Source organism: Theileria orientalis, chromosome 2, assembly GCF_000740895.1.
Source record: "Theileria orientalis strain Shintoku DNA, chromosome 2, complete genome".
NCBI classification, from domain to species: domain Eukaryota; phylum Apicomplexa; class Aconoidasida; order Piroplasmida; family Theileriidae; genus Theileria; species Theileria orientalis.
In genome coordinates, this window is record NC_025261.1 from 194,351 (window position 1) to 214,035 (window position 19,685).

The 19,685-nt window shown below is 43.3% G+C and overlaps 8 protein-coding genes and 2 non-coding genes across 10 annotated transcripts; 4 read left to right on the forward strand and 6 right to left on the reverse strand.

Moving 5' to 3' along the window:
- Positions 1–47: 47 nt before the first annotated feature.
- TOT_020000095 (conserved hypothetical protein) lies at positions 48–3,198 on the reverse strand (the record flags this gene model as incomplete). The annotated part of the gene is made up of 3 exons (XM_009691830.1): positions 48–1,689; positions 1,721–2,909; positions 2,955–3,198. The coding sequence occupies 3 exons, from the start codon at positions 3,196–3,198 to the stop codon at positions 48–50; spliced, it is 3,075 nt and encodes a 1,024-aa protein (XP_009690125.1).
- Positions 3,199–3,349: 151 nt separating this feature from the next.
- Positions 3,350–3,422, forward strand: TOT_02t000002. Its single transcript has one exon. It is a non-coding gene; the product is annotated as a tRNA-Glu (tRNA).
- Positions 3,423–3,643: 221 nt separating this feature from the next.
- TOT_020000096 (ubiquitin carboxyl-terminal hydrolase) lies at positions 3,644–4,910 on the reverse strand (the record flags this gene model as incomplete). Its single annotated transcript, XM_009691831.1, has 4 exons — positions 3,644–4,401; positions 4,458–4,505; positions 4,538–4,592; positions 4,623–4,910. The coding sequence occupies 4 exons, from the start codon at positions 4,908–4,910 to the stop codon at positions 3,644–3,646; spliced, it is 1,149 nt and encodes a 382-aa protein (XP_009690126.1).
- Positions 4,911–5,120: 210 nt separating this feature from the next.
- TOT_020000097 (conserved hypothetical protein) lies at positions 5,121–7,226 on the forward strand (the record flags this gene model as incomplete). The annotated part of the gene is made up of 5 exons (XM_009691832.1): positions 5,121–5,915; positions 5,981–6,258; positions 6,604–6,760; positions 6,863–6,941; positions 6,976–7,226. 5 exons carry the CDS (start codon positions 5,121–5,123, stop codon positions 7,224–7,226), a joined length of 1,560 nt encoding a protein of 519 aa, XP_009690127.1.
- A 155-nt stretch (positions 7,227–7,381) lies between these two features.
- On the reverse strand, positions 7,382–10,610 carry TOT_020000098 (replication licensing factor; the record flags this gene model as incomplete). Its single annotated transcript, XM_009691833.1, has 5 exons — positions 7,382–8,813; positions 8,874–9,433; positions 9,491–9,872; positions 9,948–10,070; positions 10,180–10,610. 5 exons carry the CDS (start codon positions 10,608–10,610, stop codon positions 7,382–7,384), a joined length of 2,928 nt encoding a protein of 975 aa, XP_009690128.1.
- Positions 10,611–10,910: 300 nt separating this feature from the next.
- Positions 10,911–11,596, reverse strand: TOT_020000099 (conserved hypothetical protein; the record flags this gene model as incomplete). The annotated part of the gene is made up of 4 exons (XM_009691834.1): positions 10,911–11,014; positions 11,061–11,237; positions 11,278–11,437; positions 11,471–11,596. 4 exons carry the CDS (start codon positions 11,594–11,596, stop codon positions 10,911–10,913), a joined length of 567 nt encoding a protein of 188 aa, XP_009690129.1.
- Positions 11,597–11,905: 309 nt separating this feature from the next.
- TOT_02t000008 lies at positions 11,906–11,978 on the reverse strand. The gene has a single exon. It is a non-coding gene; the product is annotated as a tRNA-Glu (tRNA).
- Positions 11,979–12,077: 99 nt separating this feature from the next.
- Positions 12,078–14,351, forward strand: TOT_020000100 (conserved hypothetical protein; the record flags this gene model as incomplete). Its single annotated transcript, XM_009691835.1, has 1 exon — positions 12,078–14,351. The coding sequence occupies one exon, from the start codon at positions 12,078–12,080 to the stop codon at positions 14,349–14,351; it is 2,274 nt and encodes a 757-aa protein (XP_009690130.1).
- Positions 14,352–14,388: 37 nt separating this feature from the next.
- TOT_020000101 (hypothetical protein) lies at positions 14,389–14,831 on the reverse strand (the record flags this gene model as incomplete). The annotated part of the gene is made up of 3 exons (XM_009691836.1): positions 14,389–14,573; positions 14,605–14,689; positions 14,721–14,831. 3 exons carry the CDS (start codon positions 14,829–14,831, stop codon positions 14,389–14,391), a joined length of 381 nt encoding a protein of 126 aa, XP_009690131.1.
- A 425-nt stretch (positions 14,832–15,256) lies between these two features.
- On the forward strand, positions 15,257–19,640 carry TOT_020000102 (uncharacterized protein; the record flags this gene model as incomplete). Its single annotated transcript, XM_009691837.1, has 7 exons — positions 15,257–15,630; positions 15,700–16,456; positions 16,532–17,459; positions 17,556–18,658; positions 18,749–19,033; positions 19,147–19,270; positions 19,342–19,640. 7 exons carry the CDS (start codon positions 15,257–15,259, stop codon positions 19,638–19,640), a joined length of 3,870 nt encoding a protein of 1,289 aa, XP_009690132.1.
- Between the last annotated feature and the right edge of the window lie 45 nt (positions 19,641–19,685).

The following is a 19,685-nucleotide window of genomic DNA, read 5'->3' on the forward strand; positions in this document are numbered from 1 at the left end:
TTCTTGACTCTCCGCCTCTACATTTATTTTATTTATTTTTTTACGCTTTACTTACCGTTTGCTTTCGTGTTTTGCATCTTTGCCAGCGAGTTCAGCACTGCTGCCTTCCTCTTCGGCGACCCCTTCACCTCCTTCGTTTTCCCTGCTCCTTCTGCTCCTAACGACTTCGGCCCTTCTGGCCCTTCTGTCTGTGCTCCTTTCTTCGTGCTCTTCTGCTTCGGTCCCTCCAGTATCACCACTCCTGGTGCCGCCTTCGTGTGTGAGTTGTCGAACAGCAGCAGCGGCTTTTTGTTTTTCTTTTCGTACAGGTCCTCCACCTTCAGTTCATTTTGCAGTTTGATCACCACCACCTTCGCCACTTCTATCGGTATGTTTACCTTAACTTCGTAGAGCTCCTGCAGTACGATACTCATCAGCTCCGACACTTTCTTGTACGTCTGTTCGAACGGGTTATTTGTCAGTCCTAGGTGTTCTATCACGTGTTTAAATTGCTTCGTTTGCAACTTATTTGCCACTGAGATTGCCAGATTACTTACTTGTATGAACGCTATTACTTCTGAGCCTGCTACCTTGAACACTTTATGTACGTCCTTCACTCTGTTCATTATCTTCGACTGTTTCAGTATCGTTTCCAGGTCTTCTTCCTTCGTCGTCGCCGTCGTCACTGTCGTGACTGTGCTTTGTGAATTTACTTTCTTTGGTGTCTTAATTGTCTGGCTTTCCGATTCATTTATCGTTTCCTTTTCTCCTTTACTCTCCTTCACATCCACTCCTTGGCTTCCTTCTCCTACTTCCACTGTTTCTTCACTTTTCTCGTTGACGTTCATATGTTCTTTATTTGCTTTACTGTTTCTTCTACTTCGTGTCTTAGGTCTACTTGTCACTTCATTTTCAGCTGCTGGTGATCCACTATTCGTCTCCGGCTCCTTTGTTTTACTTTTCTTTCCATGTCCACTCTTATCTGTTTTTTCATCTAAGCAACTATCGTTTACTTCTTCGGGTTCGTCCATCATTCTCGTTGGTGTGTAACTTCTATGTATTCGTCCGCTGGCTATCAGAAACCCTGGCGTGTGTGGTGTTATGTATTCCAGTTCCTCCAGTTCCAGTTGCGGGATTTCCACTTGGCTCACTTGCTGCTTTTTGCTTTTCGGTTTACGAGCTTCTGCCTTTGCAACACCAGCCTTTACAGCATCCTTAGTTCCTGCCTTTGTGACATCCTTAGTGACTTCCGTCTTAGGACCATTGGCCTTCGTAACTTCTTCCTTATGAAAAACAGCCTTAGGCGTTCCCACTTCCTGCGCTTCCACGTCAATCATTTCAGCGTTCTGCGATTCCGGTTCCTTTACCTCCGGGGTTTTGCTTCCTGGGTCCAGGCCCATGAACTCCTCGTGGTCCTCTCTGTTCGAGTCCAGGCTTATTTCTATGAGGGACTTCTTCTGGGCCGCCTCCGCTCCCTCCTTGCTCGACGACTTCGTGCTCTTGTGGCCGTTCAGGTCTCTGTGCTCCTTCAGCAGCTTCTTTATGATCCCTGTCGACTTAGACAGTGACTTTGTCGACTCTGAGAGCAGCGATATCATAATTTCCAGCTTCTTCGGCTTCATTGCCTGCAACTTCGCTGTCAGCTTCCCCTTCAGCTTCCCAGAGTACTCGTTCACCAGCCTCTCGTTGTTCGCCACTACTATTGTGAACCTACAGTTTTATAATTTAAGGCCATGCTTACCATTCGCAGTGTATTTCGTACGGCGAGCATGCGTTCGTCGTTGCTGTGATCGACTTCACTATCCAGCGCAGTATCTTTCCGTTTACGTCCACTACCCTGTATGGGAGCATACAGTTAAGGCCTCTCCTCTTAATGCCTTCGCTAAAGTCCTCTCCTCCTGACACCTTAGTCTTCAATGACTTGTCAGACTCCTCCCTTGCCACACTTTCCTGCAACTTCGACTCCGATTCCTCTCGAGTCTCCTCTTTATTGTCCACTTCGTTTTCTCCCACTTCGTTTTGCTTCGTCTTCTTTTGCTTCTTTTTTGTTCCCACTCTATTCAATTCCTGCATTTTATTCAATTTTTTAAATATTGATTCCAATAATTCTTTTATTTTTAATCTTAATATCTTTTCTGTTATTGGTTCTGTTATTTTTTTCGATGTGTTTTCAAATTCGTTAAATATCGTTATAAACTGCTTCGGTATCTTCGAGTGATATTCTCTCCATCCCGTTGGGTCAAAAAACAGTTTATGCTCTCCTTCTGACTTATCTCTTTTTCTTTCGTGTTTTTCAAACTCTCTGTAGTACTCCGACACAAAATCTTCTGGCTCCACGTTTGTCGAGTCCATTTCCTCTTCGTCTTCGCTCCAATCTGAGAACTCTCTTTCCATTGCTCTCTGTAGCAGTATGTCGCTTTTACTCATTTTTAGTTCCGATAGCATTGCGCTATCGTCGAAGAACGGGTCATCCATGTCGTAGTGCATATCGTCTCCTCCTTTTTTCAGGTAACTCGTCGGGTCTCCTACTATTCCCTGTATGTTTAGTCTATCTGTTATTGATCTTATACATCGCAGCAAAGGGTCGTTTGGTCTATTTTTAAGCCATATTACGTCGTCCAGGTTCTCCTCTATTGGTCCTTGTTTTTGTGACTCTGGGAATCCTATCACTTGCTTATTGTCCAGGCTCAGTTGTGACTGGTGGTCTCCGTTAAGATCTCCTGCCGCCTTCGGGAACTTGTACAGTTCCGGGTACAACTCCTCCGTTTTCACTCTCGTGCTCTCCAGGTACGACTCTTCGTATATGAAGTTTTTCTCGTCGCCGTACTTTTTGACACACTCGGAGTAGAAGTCCACTATCATTGGGATTGCGATTTTATTTCCTCCTTTTTCCAGCAGTTTCGTCTTCAACTTCAGATCCACGTATACACCTGTTACACATTTGTATAAATTTACCTTATATATCTATTTGGTACCTGGCATATATTTTTGAACCGATGGTTCTTCGTAATTGTCCTCTTCATCTGACAAATCTTGTTCGATTAAATCCTCATCTTCTTTTGTCTGTTTTCCTCTGGTGTTTAATTTTACAGATGTTTCATTTTGGGAATTTTCACGATTTTTTGTTTGTGAATTACTGGATTCCTTCATAATTTGTTTATTATCGCCCTTTTTATCACCCTTTTGGTGGTCTACACTTGCTTCTGAATTATTATACATGATTCATTTACAATAGGGTATTTGTACATGATTCTAAAACACACAATTTGAACACAAAAAATGTTTATACTAAATTTAGCTATATTGGTTTAATTATTTACCAAACTTAATTTGAAACTAATTAAAAAGATATAATTAGGCAGGTATCATATCCCATGTAGTCTAGGTGGTTAGGATATTCGGCTTTCACCCGAACGACCCGGGTTCGAGTCCCGGCGTGGGAACGTTTTTAGATTTACAATCAAATTCATTTTATTTATTATTTATTTCCACAAATTTACATTCACTATTTATTCCTGTTTTATTATTTTATATTTTTCTACTACACCCGAGATACACATAATTCCCGATTATGTGGATTTTTATAAACAACTGCGTATTTACGTATTTATACATTAAAATATATCCTTTCTATTACACAAAAAGGATATTTAAGACACATTTGTCATTCCTTTACTCGATAGAACAGAATATAGCTTGCGTCGCTTCCCGATGTCGTCTCATCTCCTATTTCTAGGTGATGGTCCGTCAGTTTAAGTATATTTACGTCGTCGCACCTGTACCACTTCCCTCCTAGCTCCGATATGTTTATATAATGCCCGTAATCTGGCGACGTTCCTATGTGTAGTATCACAGAGAACAGTTGGTACTCGACCTTCCTTTTTTTACGGTTACACTCCAGTTCGATCTCGTTAGAAGATATCACCTGGTACTGCAGCCTTTCGTACATGTTACACATTGTGCTTCCTGGCTTTATGTTGTACTTAAATCTCTTTAGGTGTAGGATCAGTATTGGCGGCAGGACGTCGAAAAGTATCTTTTTCGAGGCGTCGCAATACTTATTACATGTTTCGCAAAAGAATTTATTTTTTCCCGATAAGACTTCCTTATCGCAGTATTGGTCTAAGCATTTTTTAATGTTCGAATTTTCAAATATATCCAATGAGAGTGTTATGAACGGTTCCTTCATTCTCGTAACGCTATCGCATTCGTGGCATTTTGTTTCCGACTCTACTGAGCCTTCCACTAACTCATTCAACCATGTTCTTTTTTCTTTCTTCTCTTTATGTCGTGATTTACTGTGTGTGGATGTCTTCGACTTCGTAACGTTTTCTTCTGCTTCTCTGATTTCATCTATCATCACGTTCAGCAAGTATGTTAAAAACTCATGAGCGTCTTGTTGATCTCCCAGAACGAAATCGTCTACATATACAGATTAGCTTTAGAACTTTTAAGAGTCGTCATTATGTATTACCTACCGTTGGTGTTGCATATTTTTCTAAGGAAACTTTTCGTTGATTGATAATCTACATTTAATTTTTGTTATTTTTAAAAATACCTGGCTGAGAAACACATTTGCTGTACAGTTTACCGAGTTCTGACGAGATTCCGATCTATAAAACCGTGTTTAAGCCATAACTTACTCCTGTTTTTTTAAATTCCATCATCCTATCTCTGAATTCAGGATATGAATACAATGATTGTATGACTACATTGCAATAACAGTTGTTGAACTTGTTTTCAAGTCCGCAAAATTTAATCTCATTTTTACAAACCGCTGTTTTACTTCCATTTTTTGAAATGAATAGATAATTTTTTAACATATAACTCAGATTTCCTTTTTCGATCTGTGATTTTTCCTTATCTGGAGTTACTGATCCGGAACTTTCTTTTGAACTTTTGGGTGACTTATGTTCAGAAAAAAATACCATTTTTTAAGCTTATAATACACAATTATAACAACATTTCATTTTCAAAATTAGGTTTATTAAAAAAACCTTCATTGATTAATTTACAATGATATTTTACCTTACTTTCTATTTCCCACATCTGTCCACCAAATGTTGTTTTTTCATTTTTTAAATCCCGTCCACACATTTTTACGGTATTGTTTTATAATATTTTAGCTGTTTAATTTTGTTATGTTCGCACGCAAAATTCGCTTAAATTTTACTTTTTCTGGATGTGAAAATATAAAGCAGTTTTTGAGATTCCACAACCGCTCTGATGTAGACCCAAACCTGTTTTTTTCCAAACTACTTGATGAATACCGTAGTTTGACTCCCATCGAGAGTGTTTTAGCCTCTAACTACCTAAATAAAATATTTTACGACTCATCTAAATGTAGTTTTTCACCTAGTGATGTTTTAGATTTAAAAAAGCAGCTGATAAACAACATTCGTTCTAAGTTATATTCACTGTCTGACTTGAAAGAACTATGTAACATAACAATTCACATTTGTGAATCGGGGATTTTAACCAAAAATTACGTTTCCGACTTTTTAAGTAGGCTTGATAAGCTCATTCCCTCAATTAATTTCGAATGTGTGCCGTTTATTTGTGAATCTCTGGCTCATCTACACGCCAAAGGTACGCCACCTCCGCGCAATTTAATATTCTTAGGCTACAAAGTGGACAACGTGTGTATTAAATTTTACAACGTGTTAACATCCGATAACATTGTGGAGAAGTTAGATAACCTGAGCTTGGTGAAACTCGTGGAATATTTTAACAATTTAAACGTAAACAACGTTCATCTGGAAAAGAAAATTGGTGCGTTTGCTACATTTCATAAAATTTTAGCTTCCGTTATTAAAGATAGGCTACGGTCTAACAGTATACCTACTGATGCAATCATTTCGCTCATTGAAGCTAACGACTTCAGAAGATCTAAGTTGCATTTCCTAAATCAATCGCTACTGTCTACAATTTTAAAGGTTTGTAAAATCGTTCACACACACTGCCTATTTCCTAATTCACTTCGCTCTAACAACCCATTTAGGACGACCAGATAGGTTTAGAAGCCATCGTAAAGTGTTTAAATTCCTGTAAGGATCTGAGGGGCGGTTTTGATACGTTGGATAAATTTCTTCTATCAAATGCTGATAACCTGGCGCTCCATTTTAAATTGGATTTGCTGGACAACTTTGCTCGATTTAAGTACAAACCTGCTTATTTGAGCGATTTTGTTGAAGGGATTTGCAAGGATCTGCCACACTTTACGTTCGAGCAAGTTTTACGACTGTTCAAAAACACCTATGAGCTCAACGTAAATAACAAGTCGGTGGTTGAACGCTTCAAGGACTGTGTAAATCAAAGTCAAAGTACCTTTTAGTTACACTACCGTCTATTTTTCTCCACAAACTTCTAATATAACAACTGCTGTAGGCCTAGAATACAATGAACTCTATTCTGACGTATTACTGGCCATGTGCCACTTCCTTATTGGTGACGTTAAGCTCTATAACTCGCTACTGTACGAAGTGATTCGTAACGAATATAGGCTAAGGGACGCTGACAAGGTCAAGTTGCAGATTTTTTACACTTTGTTAAGGTACCCATTGACAGCCTATTACCTGCATGGCCTTTCAATACTACCATGCACTAACGTTATATCTAATATAGGTGTGACTATATGGATAACCGCTTGATTGACTTCATTGATTCTGACGTTAAAAACTACTTGGACGCCTTGACTCACCGTTACGAGGTTAAGAGGGGCTCTGACCATGCTTACGTTTCCAATTTAATCCTTTCCTTATCGCATACTATCTATGAACAGGTACTTATCGCACACACACGTATTTCATTGATTTATGCATTTATGTATTCGGTTTTCACAATTGCTTATGTATGTATTCACTCTTGACAATCTTCCGTTTAGGTTAAGATTGGTGGATTTTACCTTGATTTCATTCGGCCTCGCGGGCGAGCTCCTGCTCCCTTCATCCCTTCTGAGCACGGTTCGTGCCTTTCTTTCCCATCATTCTAATTTAGGCATCGCCGTGCTCATTGCCGAGTGCTATAAAACCAACTCCGATCACTCGCATACCCGCGATTCTCATTCCTCCGTTCCCACTTCACCGTCTGTTGCTGTAGAGGAATGCAGCGGCTACTTACTCGTGAAAAACGCACTCAACAGATTACATGTAAGGTTTTTGTGTGTTTCCGTGTGTGCTCTGCGTGCTTTAAACAGAAAGCAGAGGTTGGAATACATGAAGATGCTAATTTCTAAGCACACAGGCTAATTTACTGTTTTTTACATACTCGGTATTTCTCGTCTACTTACTCGTTTGCCATGGGCCTTTTGTTTGCGGGTTGCCGGCCCCTTTGCGCTTGTCATCAGTGTTATTATGCGCACAGTACCTGTTTTTAACGGCGCTCCTTTATTCGGCCTGCCTCTCTAGTCCTGCTGGGACACTTGGGACTCCCGCTCCGTCTCCTCGGGCTCGTCCTCGTCCATGAACTCCTCCTGCTCGGCCTCTCCCTCCTTCGCCGCGTACTGGTCCTGCTTCCTTGAGAAGAGGTGCGTGTGCGAGAAGTAGTTCGGGTGCACGCGCAGCCTGTAGATGTTCTCCGGGTCCCCCTCCAGCTGCGAGGGCAGCAGCTTCGAGTCCACGAAGGCCAGCCTGTGGACGATTTGCTGCAGCTTCAGGTTCCACTCGTTCGCCTCCGCCTCGTTTCGAGGGAGGAGCACCTCCTCGAGGTACCACTCGACGAGCTCGTTGTTCGCCAGCAGGCTCCCTCGCAGCTCGCTCTCGCTCACCTTGTCCAGGAGCACTGCTGAGATGTCGTTGTACAGGTCGAGCCCTATCGTCGAGACCAGCTCCGAGTCCTCTGCTCTTGCCTCTCCTCCGTGCCTCCTCGCCGACGCTCCTTCCTGCGTCTCCTCTGCTGACGCTGACCTTTCTGTTTCCATGCTCGACCTTGCTGTTTCGTTTCCGAAGGTCAGCTTTACGCTAGACTTGTTCGTGAGCTTCAGCAGCGACGACTTGAAGACTCCGTATGCTATTTGCACGTGTTCGTCCGTCACGAAGTCCGAGAACTTGAGCTTCGCCACTGCTTCGCTCAGGCGCACCAGCGACTCCAGCTGTCGCACTGTCATGCGCATGGACCTTCTTCCTCCTCCCACGTCTCCGTTGCGCAGCTCTATGTAGTAGTCGCTAAGCTTGTGCTTTGCGCTGTCCTGCATCAGCGGCTTCAGGCGCTTGCACAGCTCTATGTACAGCCTCAGCTCGTCCAGCGTCATCTCCTCCTCAGCCTCTCCCACGTTACTTTCCTGCTGACTTTCTACTCCTCTCCTGCTTGCGCTTTCTGTGTTTCCGTTTGCGCCACTCTCATTTGACCCTTCCTTCCCTACCCTGTTCGTCGTTGCGAATCTTCTGTTCGGGTTAACGTAGTTCGGACTCGTGTACTCGTCCCACTTACTCAGCTTGTAGTAGTCCACTTCAACCGGCTCTACTTCTTCGCCTTCCAACTCCGTTTCCATATTTTCGCGTGCTCTTCTTCTTCTTTCCTCTTCTCTCTCCAGGTTCAGGTCTACCACTTGTGGCGACGACTTCGCCGTGTACTGGTTGTAGCGGTTACACACGTACTCTGATATTTGTCTGTTAACCTGGTTATTGTTTTCGTCCAGAATCGTGTACAAAAGGTCGAACCTCGAGAGCAGCGGCGACGGGATGTTTACGTTTTCCTTGAAGCTCTTGCTCGTGTCGTACCTTCCGTACCTCGGGTTACATGCTGCCAGCACTGACGCTCTTGCGTTAAGTGTCGCCTGTATTCCTGCCTTGCTGATGCTTATTGTCTGCTGCTCCATTGCTTCGTGTATGCTCACTCTGTCTCTTTCGTTCATCTTGTCGAACTCGTCGATGCAGCATATTCCTTCGTCTGCGTACATCAGCGCTCCTGCTTCCAGCACGTAGTCGTTGTTATCTCTGTCTCTGAAGACTGCTGCTGTCAGTCCTGCTGCTGTCGAGCCCTTTCCGCTCGTGTACACTGCTCTCGGCGCGAAGCTTTCCACGAACTTAAGGAACTGGCTCTTTGCTGTCGACGGGTCTCCCACTATGCACATGTTAATGTCTCCTCGCAGCTTCGCGTCTCTCGAGCTCTTGTGCACTCCTCCCACCAGCAGCAGCAGGAGCCCCTTTTTAATCTCATAGTTTCCCCAGACGTTCGGCGCTATGATTTTACTCAGTCGGTCTATTGTGTCTCTGCTTCTGCTCACTTCTCTTATCCACTCGAAGCCTGGTATGCTCAGCAGGTCCTCCGCTATGAACGACTTATCTTCTATTTCCGTGAATTGTGGGCTTGATCTCGCCTGGTTAATCACGATCACTTGCGTTGCCAGGAAGCACAGCTTGTGGTTCAGCTGCTTCGCTCCCACTCCCTTGATTCCTGTGATTCCTTGCGAGAGCAGGAACGACTCGAATCTCTTCGCTCCTTGCCTCATCACCTTCTTCGCCACTTCTCCCAGCTGCGTTGCGTTTAGCATCGACGGTATGTCCGGCACCACTATCAGTGACCCTGACACTTGCACTCTGTCTCCTGCGTTTACTGTATCCACCAGCTTATTTCTCAGTATCACTTCCATTGAGCACGGCATCGAGCCTGACTCTGCTTCTTGTGCCACTTCCTGTATTCTTATTTTTTGCCAGTCGCAGAAGAACGAGTGGTCCATCATCAGCTCCCAATCTGTGCTGTTTAGGCAGTTGTTGCTTGGGCACTTCGTCGGCGTCGTGTACTTGAACTGCTGGACCACGTCTCCCACTACTGTTCCGCAGGTCTTACATTTAAAGGTTGCTCTCACCAGCTCCGGCTTCACGTCTGACACTCTCGTCACTTGGCCTCTCACGCACACCAACTCTCCCAGCATGTTACACTTCAATTCTTTTAGACTACACACCATTAGTACGACGTCGCTTTCTACTAACTACTTTCTCTAATTACCATACTCTTATATATACACCTACGGATAAACTAGTGTCGGCTCGTGCAGGAACTGCACGTAGAACTTCCTCGGCACTCTGCTGAATGCGTTTGACAGCTCATTTGCCAAGAACTGTACTACGTCCTCCAGCGGCTCCTGCATCCTACTCGTTTATTAGTTTGCAATTCACACAATCAACCACATGGTCTCACATATCGCCCTAAGGCACACTATCGTCTATCATTCTCCTATTCTAATATTTATTTGCGACCTACCTTAGGAAGTTTTTCACCAGGTATCTGTACAGCTGCACATTCAGGTTCGGTGGAGCGTCCGGGTCGTCGTATCTCCAGTTCATTATATGGCCCAGGTGCACCTGCAGTACTTCAGTCGAGTTCGACTCCTTCAACACTAATTGGCACGCCACCTTCATGTAGTAGATTACCTTCGTACGGTCCTTTGCGTACCTAAACATGTCCTTCACTGTTTCCTCCAGATCTTCATCTTCTTCCGACTCGTATGTTTCCTGCTGGACGTATGATCTCAAGAAATAATCAAACACACGTGCTATGTTGTTATCTTGCACGTTTGCTGCGTCCTCGTTTTCGTTTATGTGGATGTCGTTCAAGGACACGTTTCTTTGTATCTGGCTATACAACGTGTTAGTTCCTATTACGGAACCTGTCTGTGTATCTTCTCTATACATTTTTTAAATCTATACAGCGTGCGTTTAAACAAATTTTGTGCTTTGGTACTTCCAATTCCCAAATTTAAAACCCTCTCGTTCTATTGGCGCACACCTTTCAAATTTACTCACTTGGGATTTACATGAAACTGAAAATTGGGAAGATAACTAATTCTTGTGAGATGTGTATGAGAATCAACTACGAGAAATCCCACTACATGACATACCTCATAAAAACGTTAACACATTCATGAGCAATAAATTAAAATGTTAAATTTCAATATTTCAAAACTATTTTGTTCTTTATTTGCTTGTGTTTGTCTAGTCTAACAGGATGTGAGTTAGGTTGATGCACGACTTATCACCACAGAACATTGGGAACGCTGTACGATTACTAGCGTCTATCTTCTCGTAAGATTCTTGGTCTAATAAATTGTTTTATGTTTGTAAATATTTAAATATATAGTATACCTGCGAAAAGGAACACCAACACTCTGTTCACGAATGTGGTAGTTTCTTCTTCATCTCCTGGTCTCGACATTAGTATTACTGGATATCCGTCTTCATATTTTCCTATCCACTTAACACAGTAATGGTCGTTTCCCAATACTGGGTCGTCCTCCCTTCTACATCCTCGAGCAATGCTTTCTAAACGTTTTTGATATCCATTGGAAGGAGTTAGACTCACTTAACACATCTCTTCTATTCTTACTATTGCTCCAGAGTGATTTTGCTCTCTCGTGTACGTATGTATCCCATGTCTTTACTAGGTATCCCACCTCCTCAGAATTACGGGGTTCGTTCATTTCTTCCGGTTCTACATTTGACAATTCTTCTCCTTCTTTAACCTAAACATTATTTTCTACAACTGTTTAACATACTGCTGAACCTCCGTCATCTGTATCCGAGGTATCTTTATTCTCATCTTCCTTTTCATTGTCTACGGCGTCACTAAAACCAAAAAAGGCTGCAAATGGAGTTCCTGAGCACGCTCTACACTTAAACATTACGAATATTTACTGCGATTCTTAATATGCGTGAGTCTGTTATTGATTATGATATTGAAATTACTAGCTGTGAATGTCAACCAAATAGGGTTAATCCACTCTAAAATGATTTAAAATTATAGTATTAAATAATCATGAAGATGTGTAATGATTTCAATACTGATATTTCGATTTTTTGTTTATCATATGGCCCCATTCACATATATCAATTTCGGCTTAGACGTGCCACAAAAACAAACAAATATATCATATAATAGCCTAATATAAATATTTGAATTAAAATTGATTAAATTATTATAATTAAAAACGTTCCCACGCCGGGACTCGAACCCGGGTCGTTCGGGTGAGAGCCGAATATCCTAACCATCTAGACTACATGGGATCTACCTCTATCGTTATATTTATATTTATAACATGATCTAATACACACTTCACAATGTTGTAGTTTCATTTTTTTATATTTATGTGAAATTTTTATATTATGTACATTATTTATTTACCTTTATTTCTTTTTTTAAATCTAGTTAGCTGTGTTAATTTTTATTCTGGAATCAACTTTAATCTTAATGACGTTCCTAAAGATTTCCCTTTACTGGGAACATTCTATAATAAATTATACTTTTATTATTTCAACAGCGTCGTAGATAATGGTGATAATAAATTTGATGACAGTTACAAACCCCTAGATAGTATCGCAGCCGGATTGTCTCTATACACAGATCCCGTTTATGATTTAGATAAGATTCCACACTTAACGAAGAATAAACACCTCTTGGGAACCCTGGAATCATGGTGTTATTCTTTGACACTGTTTTTGTTTTACTCAAGGTATGGAGTTGACGCCAAATATAAAGGTACAAACATATTCCCTTACCTGGTGGACCGATGTATGAACCTAAATTACAACTTCACAAATTACAAAGTAGATATGGACTTTGTGGACCTGTTGATAAACACGGACACACAACTAGACGATGTTTACTTGTTTGAGAAGTTTTCTAGAATGTGCCCGCGTCCCTGCTACTTGAATAAACAGGACGTGAGAGCGTGTAGCGCATCGCCTAATTTGAAGGATCTGGACGTTTTAAACGAGTTCGTATCCAATCCGGGATGTTACTTGAATGATTTCTTCCAAAAGTACTGCCTTTCGTACTCTGCCATGAAGAGGAAAACAGTCGATTCCTTCAAGTCACTTTTCAACCCTGACTCGAACATATTTATGTACGCTGACAAGTGGTCTTATTTGCACATGCCAAAGCGAGTCGAACTCGAGCTGTCAATGGAAAATTTATCGTACCTGCTGTTTTTGAAGATGGTGAAGAACTGTGAAACTAAGAACTGCAAAGAAATCCAGGAGTTGATCTCAGCGGGCGCTCTCAAGAATTTAAGCGTAAAGTTCGTGGCAGGCAGGATCGATTTGACCTCTCAAGACCCCGAGAAAAGATTCAATCTTTCTTTCGGACTGACATTCAACGTTGACCAGTTTCGAGTAAACAACGTTAACCAAATGTTCGACTTTTCAATCAGGGACGTGGATTTTGACGTCTATTACGACGCTCTTCTGGGCTTTGATCCCTCGGATACAGCTAATGGGAGCAACGACGGAGAAGTTAAGAACGGTGACAAGGCAGCCACTTTGAGGGATCGGTACAACAAGTACATGGAGCCGCGCCTAAACAAGTATAAGATTAAGCACGAGCCGAATGGGAGTGACCAACCTGACCAGGTCCAAAACAAGTTCGAATTTCTGAACATGAAGGGGCTAGGCCAGCACAGAGAAGTGACTCTGTCCGCGACAGTGAGCACCTCCGTTTTCAAGAGGCTCAAGGCCCTCAACTCGCGCTACTACCTGAAACTCACACACATGCTGGACACTGGCGTTTACATAGACAACGACGAACTGCAGAACTCGTTTCACTTCGTGAGCCACGAACGCGAAATATTTACAAGGGGCCCTGACGCGATGGTGGCTGGCGATGACGGGACCGCCACAGTCAACCTAACCCTGCTCTCAACTCCGTTTGTGGACATTGAGCAGCCTGAGATGAACTCGTCTCCCGTCATCTACCACGGGTACGTGGTCCTCGACGAGGCGGTTCTCGGCTTCAAGAGGCTGGCGGTCACCTACACCCTCACTCTGCACACCAGGTACATGAATATGCACAAGAAGATCACCCCTGAACTGGACAGGGTCGACAACCTCAGGCTTTTGAGGAGCCAGGTGAGCCGAGAGTATGCCATGGTCATGGTGTCGCAGCCCACCCTGTACGCTCTGAACTCGTACTCCGCCTTCGAGTCCGTGCATCTGGACCAGCCCTACTTGAAGAGCCTCCGCTTTCTCAGAAAGGCCTCCTTCAACACTTTTGCCGGCACTCAAGACTCGGCGAACGCTTCGGACCATTTGGTCGTTGACGGAGCGACCGCCAAGTGGGTGCCGGTGCGTTTTACTGATTGCAACAACTGCAACGTCTCTCTGAAGCTGTGCCAGGGGTACAGGACCGGCCTCGCCGCCTCCACCAGGGTCGTCAACACCTACTTCTGCAATCCCATCATTCGCGAGATGGGCGGCGACGTCGTCGAGGCTGGCTGCTACCTCGTGTTCTCGGTTCCCGTGGGCGACCAGTACGAGTACAAGTTCGTCAGCAACGTCACGTTCTCCGTGATTTCCATCTCCTGCCTCGTGTCTGCGGTGATGGTTTTCAAGTACATGGACAAGATGGGTCACAGGATCGGCCATAAACACAAGTCTAAGTAGTGAATCTCTTTTTAGCGTGTACGTGCATTCTGTTACATTATTCGTATCCGTAGCCCAACTCGTCCTCCGGGTGCTTGTACAGCACTGTGTGGTGCAGCACCGACGCTATTATCAGCATATAAATGACCGATAGGGCCGAGCCCAGGCCCAGCGCCCTTCTGAACCACGCGTACCTGCGCGACTTCTTGTTCAGCGATTTATTTATCAGGAAACAAATGAACCCTAAAATTACGTAATCAAGTTGCAACTTTACCTAGGGGTGGAAACAGAAATGTTAAAAAGAATACGATAAGTGGCAGTTTAATGTTGTTCTCAAGGAGCCTCCTCCTTTTAGTTCCCTGTACAGCTTTAAACTTATTCCTCAGTTACCTCATCTTCCTCATCTTCTTCGTCCAACACTTGCACTTTACTCAAATTGGAATGTATTGGGGATTGAGAATCTTCGGAATAACGCTTCCTTTCGAATGTTTCGGAATCCATTGCAATATTCTATATATGACTGCTATGTAACTATAAGATAACAATATTTATACACAAGCTTTTATACTTATAAATCGAAATAATCTACCATAATCTGTAACACAATACCAATGACCATTTAATTAATTTTCCAACTGGGGGTGGCCAGTGATGTTGTATACTTTATAGAGGAGAAAAATTAAATCTCGCATAATTTTTTAATTCACAATTAATTATCCACTTTTTGTTGATTTAACAAGCGTGGTTTAAACTTTATTCATTTTTGTGTAACATAGTTTTTATTTGACATATAAAGCAGTTCGTTTCACATTTAAATTGCTGATTATAAACCTAATATTATTGTAAAATTGCTTTATTTTAGATTAAATAAAATATTTTTTTACCATTTAATATGATGTGTAAGTTAGTTATTTAGAAATAAGAAAATGGGCGAATCTCCGTCCGATAGTAGACAGGGTAGAAGCCCTGCTAGCCATAAAAGGTACAAGGAACATGTTAGGACCATTGGAGCTGAGTTCCGTGATATGAATGAGCCCATACGTAGGCTGATAATCCATAAAGTAGTGTTAAACAACTTTAAGAGTTACGGAGGAGAGACTACAATAGGCCCATTCCACAAAAGGTTCACCTCAATCGTTGGCCCGAACGGTTCGGGAAAGAGCAACGTCATCGACGCAATGCTCTTCGTCTTCGGCTTCAGGGCGAAGCAGATCAGATTTGATAAGCTATCCGAGCTGATTCACAATTCAAAGTACTACATGGTGAAGAATAACGGGAAGCCCCTGCAATCAATGAAGGTGTCGATTCATTTCGTGGAAATTCTTGACCACGACCCGGACTCCGACGACTATGACATAATAGAAGGGAGTGAAATGGTGATTTCCCGGGAGGTCTCGAGCGATAATACCTCTAAATATCGGTTAAACGGAACTGTGTGCACGCAGAAGCAGATTTCAAACGCACTGAAGAGCTACGGGATGGATTTGTATAACAACAGGTTTCTTATATTGCAGGGAGAAGTTGAGCAGATTTCGCAAATGAAACCGAAAGCAACTAAGCCTGACGAAGAAGGGCTGCTGGAGTACCTGGAGGACATCATTGGGACTAACCAGTACCTGGAGCAGATAAACCAGGCGTTTGAAAAGTACGAGGAGCTGCAGGAGCAGTACCAACAGTTCTTTAACAGGACTATGGTGACCCAAAATGAAATACAGGACATGCTTCCAGGAAAGGAGGAGGCGGATTCGTATTTGTCCAAGGAAAATCTGTTCCACAGATATAGTTATCTGTTGGTAAAGAATGAGTTGAATGACTTAAAAGGAGATATGGATAAGATGGTTGAAGAGGTGGAGTCAATCAAGGAAAATTTGAAGACACATAATGAAGAAATAGCAACAGTGCTGGAGCAGAAGAATGAAATTACTAAGAACTTGAATAAAATGGAGTCAGAAATAAGAAAATTGACAGGGAAGCAGAAAGAATACGGAGAAGAATTTAAAAAATTATGTAACAAAGATGAAGATTTGAGGATGCAGCTGTTACATGAGGTGAAAAAGGTAGAAGAGAAGACGAAGCTGATAAGGAGTCTGACAACGAAGATACCGGAACTTGAGAATAAGTCGAAGGTTAAATTGGATGAGTCAGATCAGCTTAAGAAGAAGATACCGAAGCTGCAGGAGGACTTGGATGTGGCAGAAAAGGAGTTGGAGGAGACGAAAAGGTCGCTCGCGTCAGAAACGAGTGAGTTGATGCAGAAGTTGCAAGTGTACGAGAAGGAGCTGGCGCCGGTGCAGGAGAAGTACGATGCACTGAAGAATGAGTTGGAGCTGATTGAAACAAATCTGCAGCTGATAGATAAGAGCGTGGATGAGGATAAGACGCGTAAAATGTCCCTAGAAACTGACTTGAGTAGCACCAGAATAACTCTGCAGTCGAATACGGAAAACTTGAAAAGCCTGAGAGGGAAGATAGAAGGCTGTGAGCAGAAGTCGAAGAGGATACTATCAGACCTGATGGAGGTGGAAAAACAGATATCGGAGAAAAACACGAGTTTGATCAACGCGAGAGTCACCTACGAGAGTGCGAAGAACGAAGTGGGCCAGAATAAGTTCCACAGCAACATACACGACTTCGTTAAGAGGCTGTCAAAGTCGGACGGGAATATACACGGGCAGTTCGGAGACCTGGTGAGAGTGGACGAGATGTTCGAAAAGTGCTTTCTGGCAATATGCGGAGCGTATTTGGAGGTGTTCGTGGTGGAGACGCCAGAAGTGGCGACGAAGATATTTAACCAGCTCAGGCAGAATAACCTGGGAAAAGTAACCTGTATAGCAGTGTCGATCATCACAAGCAGCACCAACAAGGACTCTGACGTGGGCAGGTACGGTTACCTGAGTAAGTATGTGTACCCTAACACAAACGACGAAAAAGCTGAAAAGGTGATTAAATGCATACACCACTACACGAGGGATGTGATAGTGGTGGAGAACATAGACGAGGCTGACGAGATGGCGAGAAGAACGAACAAGAGAGTGGTGACGCTCAACGGAGAAGTAATTGAGAAGGATGGGAGAATAACAGGAGGAGGCCTGAGCAAGAACCTGAACAAGTTTAAACAGAGTAAACAATGTTCGTTTCAACGATTAGTTATGTGTTGGTGTTTATGGTAGCATATCAATTATTATTTAAACTGATTGTATTAACATAATATTAACACAAATTTAGACAACAAGGAGGACATCAATAGCATATATAATAAGATGGAGGAGTATGAGAGGGAGCTGAAGGAGCTGAAGAACCGCCAGTCCCGACTGAATATAGAAAAGGACCAGAATGAGTTGCAGATAAGAGAGTTGAACTTCTCACTAGACGCAACGAAGAGGAAGATCAACTCAGATGAGGAGTACCTGAAGGAGTTGGAGGCGTCGCTCGCGTCGCTCAACAAAAATTTGCAAAACGAAGATAACGCGTCGGAGCTGAGGCACCTGAAAAATAAGTATTATGAAACCGAGAGGAGGAAGGGGGAGGTGTACAAGCAGCTCTCGGAGAGGAAGGAGAAGGTGGACAGGTGTCTAAAGCAGGTGGAAAACGTAGGAGGAGGAGCACTGGCAGCATCGAAGGCCAAAGTAGCGCACTGCGAAGCAAATTTGGCGCAGCTGAGGAAGGTGATAGAGGACCTGAGGGACGAGTACGCAGTCCTGGCGGGAGAGTCCCAAAAATACTCCAGGGACTTGACGAGGCTGGAAACTGACATCCAGCAGCATAAAATCAGGGAAAAGAACCTGGAGAATCAGTTGGACCAGCTGGAAGAGGAAGCGTCTAAGATTAACCAGGAGCTCATAGAAGTAAACAACCAACTCAATGAAATGAACGCGAAGCACTCGGAACTGAACGAAAACCTGCAGAAAATGTCTGCGCAGATAAAGGAGCACGACATGTTGGTGTTGAACCTGAGGAATAAGCAGAACGCCTCCGAAAAGTCGATATCAGCCTTGAAGAACCTGGTGAAACAGAAGACGGACAAGTTGCACGAGTCGAGGAAGCTATACAACTCATCATCGAAGACGCTGCGTCAAAGTGGCGAAGCGAATGAACTATACAACCAGACAATGAAGATGGATACGCTTTCGATACAGCCGGCAAGCATTCAGGATTCGACAGAGAACTTGGAGCAAAGAATGGACGAAGACGATGACTCGGGTGAAGCGACGGGTATTGGAGAAAACAAGGAAAACAAAGACGTTGAAATGAGTGAGATTGATGGCCCCAACCTGGTTCACGGACACCTGGACGCCAATGATGCAATGAGCACCGACGACTCACTAAGCGTGGCAGAAAATAGAGGCGATCTGTTGTCCCTGGATAAATCGGACTCCGGCAGGGAAAAGGTCATAGATAACCAGGAGGTGGTAGTCAAGAAGGAAAAGGCGGACGATATTGATGAGTTCCCGGGGGACGTGCATGGCCTGAACCACAAGATACAGTCTCTGAAGAATCAGCTGGCAAACGTACCAAACTTGTCGATCATTGACAGCTTTATCGAGAAGGTGAACGAGTTCTCGAAGAAGAAGCAGAAGCTGCTGCAGTTGCAGAATCAGCGGGACGAGGCGAAGCTGCTGCACGAGAACCTGTCGTTCAAGAGAAAGTCGGAGTTTCTGTTCAACTTTGAGATTATCGCAAACAAACTTAAGGAAATATACCAAGTGGGCCTCGCAGTTACTGTTGCTGATAGTTAGAGTAGATAGTAGTGTTAAGCCTTTAGATTAATCAGTGGTGTTAGTTACTGGCTTCGTTAGTTGTTAACATTTCCGTGTAGATGATAACACTGGGAGGAGATGCAGAGCTGGAGCTTGTTGACGCAACTGAGCCCTTTACGGAGGGTGTCCTGTTCTCAGTGAGGCCAGTGAAAAAGAGCTGGAAGCAGATATATAACTTGTCAGGTGAGTATTAGTCGCCACAACGGCACTGTTTACTTAAGTCAATTGGCGCCGCCCTTTAAATATACGCTCAGGTGGAGAAAAGACGCTCAGTTCGCTCGCCCTCGTGTTCGCTCTGCATCACTATAAGCCTAATCCCGTCTACTTCATGGACGAAATCGATGCAGCCCTCGACTTCAGGAACGTCTCCATCATTGCCCAGAGCATCAAGGAGCGGACCAAGGACGCCCAGTTCATAATCATATCGCTCAGAAACCAGATGTTTGAGATGTGTAATAAAATGGTCGGGATTTACAAGACTTTTGACGTTACCAAGTCGATTCCCATTAACCCACTAATGTATCAGAATAAAGAGGAAAACATTAAATCTTAACTGTTTTTGATCTTTATGTAATTTTTTATCAACCTTTACACTGTT